Here is an 11,263-nt window from a genome sequence, read left to right on the forward strand (position 1 = left end):
TGGTTTGTTTGTTTGTTTTTTGCAATGATTGTCTTGCTTTGGGATTCAGTGTTAATGCTGAAGTCAAGAATTCTAAACACAAATACATTTACTGAATTAATTACACATGTAGTTTTATTCCTTGGAAGCTTTTGTTTTGTCGCTGAATTTTCTTATGACTTCTTTGCAAATGTTTTTCCACCTATAGGCTGTGAACAACTTCAAAAATGAAACCGGCTACACAAAAAGGCTCCGTAAGATTCAGCAGCAACAGCAGCAGCCACCACCACCACCTCCACCTCCACCACCACTAATGAGACAAACAATAACACGCAACCTGCAGCCCCTAATGAGGCCAGCAATTTCCAGACAGCAGGATCCACTAATGATTCCATTAGCTTCTCTATCTTCTCACTCTGCTGCTGCCTTGGCCCCCGGTCAGTCTGTTGCAGCTGCACTACCAGTAAATCCATCTTCTGTCCTCGTCTCTGATCTCCCTCCAGCAGTGTCTCTGTCTCTCCGTGGTGAAAAGCCAGATGGACCTTTTCGGTGAGTTAATCTGAAGCTCAGCACAAATACAAGACAACAAAATGCTTAAGTTAGATTCTTCCTCTGAAGCTTCGTGGTGATTTACGTATGGATCGCTAATGGCAGTTCCCAGTAGTTGCATAAGTTCTGCTTCTTGTTTTTGCTTTGGATGAGGATACTTTAGATTGGAGTTGTGCCTCATTCAAGAACTTCTCAGCTTTTCTTGTTTGATTCCCTGTCAGTCATTAAGAATGAATCCTGTGACAGGATTTCTTTTCCTCAGCAGCCCTTTAGTTTAATGACAAGCAATTCCTAAAGTGATCATTTAGCTATCACGTGAATACTTTTTGAGTGTATTAGTTTTCCTGTTACTGAGGAGACAGTGTTTTCATGAAAAGTATACAATGTCAATTACAGGTAAAATTACCCAGGTGTTTTCACGTTACTTTTTTCTGCAATAATTCTGTCATCCTTATTATGATGTCAGAATCATCTTCAGTAAAACACAGTGTAGTCTGACCCGTACAGATTTGGGTAGTAGTTCTTTAAAACCTTGTAAGTTTGAAGTGTTTATAAACATAAAAGTCAAAGTCTGCAATCCAGTGAAGTTGACTGAAAATATATTTAAAATAGGAACTATTGTTTAGGGTTTATATCCTTCCGACTTTAAGCTTTGGATGCAAATAACTGCTCTGCCCGAAGGCTGTCAGGCTCAGCTGTACTGTCGAGGCCACAGGGTCACAATTTTAAGGAAACCTCTAAGGCAGCTTTTTGAGCTAGTACATAAGCATGTCCTAGTAGAATTTAAGTTCTTCTTGCATCTTCCAAAATTGAGTTTTAGTGTGTGGGTTATAAGTACTCTAAGCCTTTCATTTGCAGCTAGTTTAATAAAACATTTTTCCCTTGAACTTTCTCCAGTTCAAATTGAATTCAGTACTTCATTTGCAATCAGCCAACTTTACATTTGTAAATCTGGTGTAGATTATTTTTTAATTTATTTTTTCTTTTACAGTACTCAGCCTTTTCTTACTTTGAACTTTGTATTTCTAGTAGCTCTTCAAAACAGTGTAGTTAAATAAGAAAATTTGTTGGTTATTTTTTTGTTTAGTGATCCAGATATTATACCTCCTGCTGCTCTGGTGACTGCTGCTGAGCTTTCTAAATCTTCCTCTTTGGCAATCAGCAGTTTGTTGGAAGAGAAGGTAAATTTTATTTCAACAGATATTTGTATTTTAACCGATTTCAGCCTATTCTTGTATTTTAATTAATCTTATTTTCTAACAGTTTGCGTTTATTCACAAGGGCTATCAGGTTCCTGTACTAAGGCAACCAGCAATACCTAGTCTTCTGGGCCCACAGGGACAATCAATTCCCACAACTGGTAAGTATCTGCAGCTTTAGAATTAAAAAACAAACAAACAAAAAAACACGTCAGGTAAACTGAATGGATTTTTTTCCTTCTTTCCAATCCAAAAGGTCATCCAATGAGAATTGGTGCAATTCGCTCAGCTGGTGGCAGGCCAGGTTGGGAACTGTAAGTATATTCTACAGAAATTCAATATATTATTGCTTGTAACATTTTGAATATGGCAGTGGCACATAACTTAGTTGATTTATAATGATACAAGTATATATATATATATATAAGTATGTACAGACAATTATATAAGTATATATATAAGTATATATAAATATATATATATATATATAAGTACGTACAGATAATTGTGGAGTGGTAATTAATTTTTAAATGGCTTTATTTGAGTTAGGTCTAACACAGGGGATCCGTGCTTCCAAAAAGATTGTTTAAAAGAAGGCTACATTGCATAATTGAAGAGGACTGGCTGTGAAAAATGAAGTCTTTTTGAGGAATCAGTGATTTCGTATTCAAATTAAATATAATTAAAAGACCAGATGGAAAGCCCTTTGGCTGAATATGGTCAAAGAAGTTGATTTCATGGACGTGAATGTCCAACACTATCTTTTTCAGCAACTTAGTTTATATATTGGTTAAACAAATTTCTGGCAAATTCAGTGCTCCTATTTTACAACTGTTTGGAGTTTTTTCAGTCCTCTTGAACAGCTAGACTGCTTTCTCTCACTTGGAGAGAGAGGAGTCCATTTTATTTATTAATCATAGTGTTAAGTTTTCTCTTTCATTCAAGTAAATATTTGTTATAGATAAATTTTAAGTATGCGTTACGTTTATAAAATCTTAAGGATAAATCAAAACAAAAACAAACATCCGTCCCACAAATTAGGTAAAATCTCAGATTCAATAATAAGGAAAATCACAATTTAGGAACGAGGACAAGCCAAATGCATCATCGTGAGGCAACAACATAGGGTGCCAATGTGGAAGATGTTAAAAGAACTTGAAGAGAAGATTAGTTAATATTTGTGCACTACTTTGAAGATTGGAAATGTGAAATATTAGATGTTTCAAGGAGTGGCAGAGAAGCAATGGGCACTTGTCACATGGGAAATGGGTGTCTCTTTTAAGCATAGGCAGCCTCCATCTATGGTTATGAAGATGAGTGTAAGCAGAGAAGACTGAGGGAACTGTTAGGAGTGTGAGGATGAGAAAAGCAAGTGTGAGGATCAGGAAATGAATGTAGACTGAAATGACCAGAAGGCAGGGAGAAAAACACTTAAGTTCAGAACAAGATGTGGTCACCACCGTGCTCCTGCTTCATTTGCTTTCCTCTTTAAAATCGGGGCCAAGTGTAACAAACAGTGACACATGTTTTTGGGTTTCTTTAGAAGTTCAAATCGAGGACGCCCGCATAGTGAACGTTCCCAAAGGACTCAGGCCCCAACACTACCAGCATCAGCACCAGTCTTTGTGCCTGTGCCTCCACCTCCCTTGTATCCTCCACCTCCCCATGCACTTCCTCTTCCACCGGGGGTACCGCCACCACAGTTTCCTCCTCAATTTCCACCTGGTCAGCCTCCATCAGCTGGGTACCCTGTTCCCCCTCCAGGATATCCCCCAGCTCCTGCAAACATGTCATCAGCTTGGGTACCAACAGCAGTACCAACGGCTCATTCAAATACCATCCCAACGACACAAGCACCTCCTTTATCTAGGGAGGAGTTTTACAGAGAACAACGGAGACTTAAAGAGGAGTAAGTATTTGGCTCAGTGAAATTGTGGTGTTTTTCATTTTTGTATTTCAGTAGCGTATCGGACTGCAGTTACACCTAAAGTGCATCTGACATAAGCCAAAATTACATATAGAGCATTTTCTTCCAATATACTTTTTCATTGCGGATGGTAAACGTGCAAAACTAGAGACAAATGTAACTCTAAAACTTTCCCTAAAACTCAGAGGAATTCTAAACTGTTTTGCGTAAATAGGATGTTCGCCTTTCGCATTTGCATGCAGTATACATTTTCTCATATCGGCCATGTTTTGTTTCTTGATGTCTTTTTGTAATAAAGGTCAAACTATAATTGTAATAAAGGTCAAACTTATTTTAACAGGGAAAAGAAAAAGTCCAAACTTGATGAGTTTACAAATGATTTTGCTAAGGAATTGATGGAATATAAAAAGATTCAAAAGGAGCGTAGGCGTTCGTTTTCCAGGTAACTGCTTTACATGTCCGTAATGGAGAAGCAGATTGTCTAGAAGAATCAGGAGGAGGTCCACTCCACCTCACTATCTTTAGATGGATTGGATAATTAAAGGGCTTAGAGTTGTTAGGAGTTTCATTTGAAGGTTGCTAGCTCAGATATAGCGGAGCACAGTTGACTTGTAATTTGGCAGCAGTTATTAAGGAGCAGGTGTCTCTTTCACTGAAGTATTTCTGTAACCATCCTTCACCTCCTGACAACCTTGAGGAGGCAAAGAACTGAGTAGGTTTAGTAGCTGGATGTTCTCCTCACCCTATTGTGATTATAGCTATTACCTCAAAGCACTTGGGAGGAAATAAATGAGAGAAATTGTCTTCATTTCCTCTTTTGTTTCTCATGTGGATACATGGAGAGATTTCAACCTGGACTGCAAAGTGATGGCTTGCGCTAGTGTCTTGTTGACATTGATAATTTTTTCTTAGGCATTAAAAGGTCAGATGTGTTTATAATGAAATCTTAAATTGCTGAAGGACTTCTAGAGGAAGAGTGAGCATGTGCAGAATAATGAGGAATAGTTACTTAAAAACTAGTCAAAGAAAAACTTGTCAAGGAGAATACTCAGGGTAGTTGATATGTTCTATCTCAAAAGATCACTTGGACAACAGACTGAATAGCTATCTATTAGTAATGTTATCAGTGTATTTCTTAGAATAATGGTATAATATTACTTTTAGATAAGACCTTATTTGAAACAGTGTCACTAGCCTTGGTTAGAGATATGTGCAGAATTTTACTAGAACATCTGGCTAGAAGAGTTGATTAAATTTTGTGGTATGTAACCTTGCAGTACAAAGTATTACACGTCCTGTATAGATTTACAAATAAACAGTGAAGTTAAATTAACTAGGTACTTACTTTATTTAGGTATTAACTGGTATTTTAAAATTGGGTTTTACTGTCTTCAGTTGAATTCATATTTTCGTATTGCTTGGTACTGTAGCTATTAAGACTCGCTCTTTTTGCGTCTTACTACAATATAAATTGTACTTCATGTAGTTGCTAAGTAGTGCTAAAAAAATTGTGCACTCATGTACCAGTAGAGGTCAGCATATTCCAACTTAAATATATCAGTAGCTGTAGTAGTTAATTTGATAGAAGCAAGTGGAAATAGACTTACCCTTCCTGTATGTTTTTACACTAACAAAGCAGTGACTGTTTTGTCTTGTAAGCAAAAACTTCTACGCGTTATCAAGCTCTTCAATTTGCAGTAGCATTATGCCAGCAGCTGAAAGAAGCTTTGACATAAGCATTTGGAGATTTAAAAGAATAAAAAAAAAATAAAAAGAATAAAAATGGGGAAAACGACTGTTTTGAATTAAATTCTTTTCTTTTTTTTTTTTGTGCTGTGTTTTTTTGAAGGTCCAAGTCTCCCTATAGTGCTTCGTCTTACTCGAGGAGTTCCTATACCTACTCCAAGTCGAGGTCGGGCTCTTCGCGCTCCCGTTCCTACTCTCGGTCGTTTAGTCGTTCCCATTCTCGTTCCTACTCACGTTCACCTCCATATCCAAGAAGAGGCAAAGGGAAGAGTCGTAACTATCGTTCTAGGTCAAGGTCACATGGTTATCACCGTTCAAGGTCAAGGTCACCCCCGTACAGAAGATACCATTCCCGGTCCAGGTCTCCAGTGTTTAGAGGCCAGTCTCCCACTAAACGGACTATACCTCAAGGGGAAGGAGAAAGGGAGTATTTTAACAGATACAGAGAAGTTCCACCATATGATATGAAAGCTTACTATGGCAGATCTATTGACTTTAGAGATCCGTTTGAAAAGGAAAGATACAGAGAATGGGAAAGGAACTACAGAGAATGGTATGAAAAGTTTTACAAGGACTATGCTGTTGGTGCCCAACCTCGACCTCCAGTAAACAGAGAGAACTTTTCTCCAGATAGATTTGGTCCACCTGGAACCAGAAGAGAAAATTCGCCGTATGCTCGGGGACGTAGGGAGGATTATGCTGGTGGGCAGAGCCATAGAAATCGTAACATAGCCGGAAATTTCCCTGAAAAGCTTTCAGGAAGAGAGGGCCATGGTATAAAAGATCCTGCAAAATCAAAAGAGAAGGAGGTGGAAAATCCCCTGGGAGATGGCAAAGGAAATAAACATAAAAAACACAGGAAGAGGAGAAAAGGGGATGAGAATGAAGGATTTCCCAATGCTGAGTTGTTAGAAAGTACGAAAAAAACAAGGGAACCAGGTACAGCGGAGGACATTAAATCAGACTCTCTGTTCATGCTCCCGAGTAGAGATGATGCCACCCCTGTGAGAGATGAACCTATGGAAGCAGATTCTATAGCTTTCAAACCAGTGTCTGAAAAAGAGAAAAAAGACAAGGATAAGCCAAAAGCAAAAACTGATAAGACAAAACGGAAAGCAGAAGTGGCTGCTCCTCCGAAGAAAGACAATGTAACAAAACCAGCTAAAGCTTCCCAAGAGAAGGTGGACACCGATCGTGAAAAATCTCCTCGAATGGAACCTCTTGTGAAAAAGGCAAAGGAGGAGCTGCCGAAGACAGACAGTGTTAAAGCATCTTCCTCTCAAAAGGATGAGAAGGCTCTCGGTACACCACGGAAAGTTCATCCAAAAGTGGCAAAAGATCACCCAGAAGCCAGGCCAGCCAAGGAAGAAAAGGCAAAGAAGGACCATCCAAAAGAATTGAAGTCAGAAAAGCCCTCCAGCAAAGAGGACAAGTCAAAAAAAGCAGTTGAAAAAAGCAAATCTTCTGATGCAAAAACTGAAAAAAGAAAAAGAAAAGCAGATGAAAAGGCTGATAAAGAACACGAAGCAACTTCTGTAAAGGCCTCTAAACCAGAAACTGCTGAATCAAAAACATCGCCAAAAGGGAAAACTGAACCTGATGGTGAGAAAGGAGAGAGAACTCCAGAAAAAGATAAATCTGGTTTTCTTATCACTCCTGCAAAAAAGATTAAACTTAACCGAGAAACTGGCAAAAAGATTGTGAGTGGAGAAAATGTGCCACCCGTGAAAGAACCTGTTGAGAAAGTTGAGCCAAGCAGCAGCAAAGTTAAACAAGAAAAAGTGAAAGGAAAAGTGAGAAGAAAAGTAACAGCAGCTGATGGATCTAGTTCAACTCTTGTAGATTATACCAGGTACTTCATCATTTGTTTTCCTACATTTTCTCCCTTCTCTCCCTTTAAAATTTAAAATCTTTATAATAACTGATGAAAGGAGAAGCTAAATCCGTGCTCAGTGAGTATTTGAATAAACTATGAGGTTTTCTGCTAAACTGTACAAATGAAATTTTGTTGCAGCAAACAAGCAGTCTGAATAGAAAGCTGGTAAGTTCAGTTAATGGGTGACGTTTGACCCTTCTGGGACTTTTTTCCCCTCTTAAGAATTAGCCTTTTGAATACAGCTATATATTGAGTCTTTGTGGTGTCCTCTCCAGGTCTTCCCTCCGTATAACAGATATGTCTGTATCATGCAGTATTTTGTATTTTTAAAATTGCAAGGTACTATAAGTGACTTTTTTTTGCTAGTATGAAATTATGATTTGCAGAAATAGCGACTTGGTTGCCTATACTGCTTTGAGCACATAATTGCTCCTTATTTGCTTGCTTGCTTGTTGAAACGAGATGGTATATCTAATTTGTCTACCACAGATAGAAATAGGACATCAAGGAATTACCTGATCAGACGATTCCTGATCTGAGCATAGAATCATAGAATGGTTTGGGTTGGAAGAGATCTTTAAGATCATCTAGTTCCAACCTCCCAGTTACAGGCAGGATCACCCTCCTCTAGACCAGGTTGCTCACAGCCCCATCCGGCCTGGTTTTGAATGCTTCCAAGGAGGAAGCATTGATGATCTTGTGTCTTTGTTAATTAAATGCATAGTAGAAAGACAATAATTGGTTGCTCATAATCTTAGTCAATGGACTTATCCTTCATCTTGGCTGTCCCCTTAGTTGATCATCTTTTGAAAACGTACTGGAGTTTTACAGGTGAAGCAGAGGTCGTTTTATAAAATACTGCAAAAGACAGCCGTGCTTGCATCTCTACTATTTTGTTAATTCATATTTTTCTTGTTAGCACCAGTTCTACTGGAGGAAGCCCTGTTAGAAAGCCTGAAGAAAAGACAGATACAAAGCGGACTGTCATTAAGACAATGGAGGAATATAATAATGATATAACTGCTCCTGCTGAAGACGTCATTATTATGATCCAGGTCCCTCAGTCGAAGTGGGATAAAGATGACTTTGAGTCTGAAGAGGAAGACATTAAATCTACCCAGCCATCTTCAAACATAGGAAAACCTGCGAGCGTTGTAAAAAATGTGAGTGCTAAGCCACCAAATCCCATAAAACACAATGAGAAAGAAATGGAGCCTTTGGAGAAAATACAGAAAACTACAAAAGAGGTGAGTTATGAAAGCTCTCAGCATGATGTAAAAGGTTCAAAAAGTTTAGTGTTGAATGAAAAAGGGAAAACCAAAGAGCGGGATCATTCTCTGTCAGACAAGGACTCTTCTGAAAAGAGGAAGAGCAGTGTTCAGCCAGAAAAAGACCACTCAGAGCGTGCAACTGAACAAGGAAATGGAAAAAATATTTCTCAATCTTCCAAAGACAGCAGATCTTCAGAGAAACACGATGCTGGCCGTGGATCCACTGCTAAGGATTTTACTCCTAATCGAGACAAAAAATCTGACCATGATGGCAACAGAGAGCATTCTAGTTCCAAGCGTAGAGATGAAAAAAGTGAATTAGCAAGGAGAAAAGATTCTCCTTCACGAAACAGAGAATCTACATCAGGACAAAAAAGTAAACCAAGAGATGAACGAGCAGAGCCCTCCAAAAAGGGGGCCGGAGATTCCAAAAGAAGCAGCTACAGCCCTTCACGTGACCGAAAGCAATCAGATCACAAAACTGCTCATGATTCCAAGCGTTCATTAGAGGAACACAAACCTCTAGATAAAAATTCAAGTAAGGAGAAGGAAAAAGAAAAGGAGAGGGAAAAGGAGAAGGAAAAAGAAAAAGAGAAGGAAAAGGAGAAGGACAAAGAAAAGGAAAAGGAGAGGGAGAAGGAAAAGGAAAGGGAGAGGGAGAGAGAGAAGGAGAGGGAGAAGGAAAAGGACAAAGAAAAGGAGAGGGAAAAAGACAAGGAGAAGGAAAAGGAGAGGGACAAAGAAAAGGAGAGGGAGAAAGACAAGGAAAGGGAAAAAGAAAAGGAGAAGGAGAGAGAAAAAGACAAGGAGAGGGAAAAGGAAAGGGAGAGAGAAAAAGAAAAAGAGAGGGAGAAAGAGAAGGAGAAGGAGAGGGAAAAGGAGAGGGAGAAGGAAAAAGAGAAGGAGAAGGAGAGAGAAAAGGAGAGGGAGAAGGAAAAAGAAAAAGAGAGAGAAAAGGAAAAAGAAAAGGAAAAGGAGAGGGAAAAGGAGAAGGAAAAAGAAAAAGAGAGGGAGAAGGAAAAGGAAAAGGAGAGGGAGAGGGAAAAGGAAAGGGAGAAGGAAAAAGAAAAGGAAAAGGAGAGGGAAAAGGAAAAGGAAAAAGAGAGAGAAAAGGAGAAGGAGGACAAGGACAAGTATATATCTGAGATAAAGAGCAATAAAGAGAAAGAGCCAAGTTGCAATAAGCCATCTTCAGTACAAGAATCACCAGATGCAAAAAATGAGAAAGAAAATGTGACTGGACAGAATGATAAAACTGGTGTCAAGACTAAGCCTCAGGTAAGCAACCCCTCACGGCTCTCTTCTGATCCAACTCGAGAAACTGATGAGGCTGCTTTTGTACCAGACTACAATGAAAGTGACAGTGAAAGTAACGTATCTGCAAAAGATGAGGAAACTGTAGGAAAAAATTCTAAAGAACAGAAAGAAAAAGCCGTTGACAAGGTCAAACAGGATACAGCAGCTCCTGCCACGGTTAGCCAGCCTGAAGCAAGCAGAAGTCAAAGCCAGAGCAGCCCCAGTGTTAGCCGCAGTCGTAGTCAAAGCCCTGCTGAGAGTCAGACTCGAAGCCACAGCAGCAGTGCCAGCTCAGGAGAGAGTCAAGACAGCAAGAAGAAGAAGAAGAAGAAAGAGAAAAAGAAGCACAAGAAACACAAAAAACACAAGAAGCATAAGAAACACGCCGAAAATGAACCGGAATTGGAGAAAAGCCAAAAACACAAACACAAGAAGAAAAAATCGAAGAAGAGCAAAGATAAAGAGAAAGATGACCAAAAAGTTAAATCTGTCACCATATAGAATGACAGATAGGAAAAAATTGACTTAATTCCTAAGTCATCTGTATTAAATTTTGTTAAAATGTAAACGAATTCAAGCGTTGTAAATAATGACATGAAAGACCCTGTGCTGCACTTAAAATATTGCTGCTTGATTATTTGATTTTTACATCAGAGCTTTATAAAAGTGAACATTTTGTACAGAATTGTGAGTTGTGACCATGTAACATGAAAGGTTTTGCTGGGGCGTCTTATTTTTCACCACCGTTAATTAGTTTGGGTGGAGTTTACTGTACTGTGAAAATTTTCACATTTGACTTTTTTTTTTTTTTTTTTTAATTGCCTGGCAGAAGAAGCTGGTATCAGTTATAAAATATCAGCAGAATGATTTGCAGAATACATTACAGCCCTGTTATGTCACTTTTTGATTACAATAAAAAGTTTTCAGTAAACTTTATTTGGTGTGATGAGATTTCTAGTGGAGCTGAACTTAAGCAGGGAGAAGAGCATCCAACAGAAGCTGCTGGCTGCTTGCTGATGGCTTAAGTGTACGGGAAACTGTGTGACAGTGTGTTTAGGTCTGCAGAGGCTGGCTGAACTTGAGATCTTTGAGCAGATGCAGTATGATGTACTGCCAGGAGGTGCCCTTTTCTCATGTTGTTTTTATATTTCAGAAGGTGTGCAGTCCCACAGTACAGCTGATAGTAACAGCTGGTACTGTTTTAAAACAGTGCTCTGTGTGAAGCTGCCACATTTCAGCTCTGTTTGTTTAGAACTCTGCTATTTGTCAGCAAAAATAGGCACCTGTATTTTAAGCTGTGCTGTAATCTGTATGTCGTCTGACGAGGATGCTGATCACCGGTGTGTTTGGTCTTGATGGAGCTTTCTTTGATGATTCACATTTTCATACAGACTCAGCATGGCACATTGCCATTAAACGT

The 11,263-nt window shown here is 38.9% G+C and overlaps 1 protein-coding gene across 6 annotated transcripts in view; it reads left to right on the top strand.

The window, feature by feature from the left end:
• The window catches only part of RBBP6 (RB binding protein 6, ubiquitin ligase), a 31,573-nt gene extending 20,794 nt beyond the window's left edge, over positions 1-10,779 (top strand). For 2 of the 6 annotated variants that reach the window (XM_085237232.1, XM_085237234.1), the window contains 8 exons: positions 188-528; positions 1,616-1,709; positions 1,792-1,888; positions 1,984-2,041; positions 3,271-3,636; positions 3,995-4,096; positions 5,504-7,252; positions 8,196-10,779. In XM_085237232.1, coding sequence (XP_085093358.1) covers positions 188-528; positions 1,616-1,709; positions 1,792-1,888; positions 1,984-2,041; positions 3,271-3,636; positions 3,995-4,096; positions 5,504-7,252; positions 8,196-10,344 — 4,956 coding nt within the window. In that variant the 3' untranslated portion in view covers positions 10,345-10,779. The remainder of the gene's footprint in view (positions 1-187; positions 529-1,615; positions 1,710-1,791; positions 1,889-1,983; positions 2,042-3,270; positions 3,637-3,994; positions 4,097-5,503; positions 7,253-8,195) is intronic. The other 4 variants (XM_085237233.1, XM_085237235.1, XM_085237236.1 and 1 more) reach the window with 3 other exon arrangements.
• Positions 10,780-11,263: the final 484 nt, after the last annotated feature.

Source organism: Meleagris gallopavo, chromosome 16 (assembly GCF_905368555.1).
Source record: "Meleagris gallopavo chromosome 16, MGAL_WU_HG_1.1, whole genome shotgun sequence".
NCBI classification, from domain to species: Eukaryota; Metazoa; Chordata; class Aves; order Galliformes; family Phasianidae; genus Meleagris; species Meleagris gallopavo.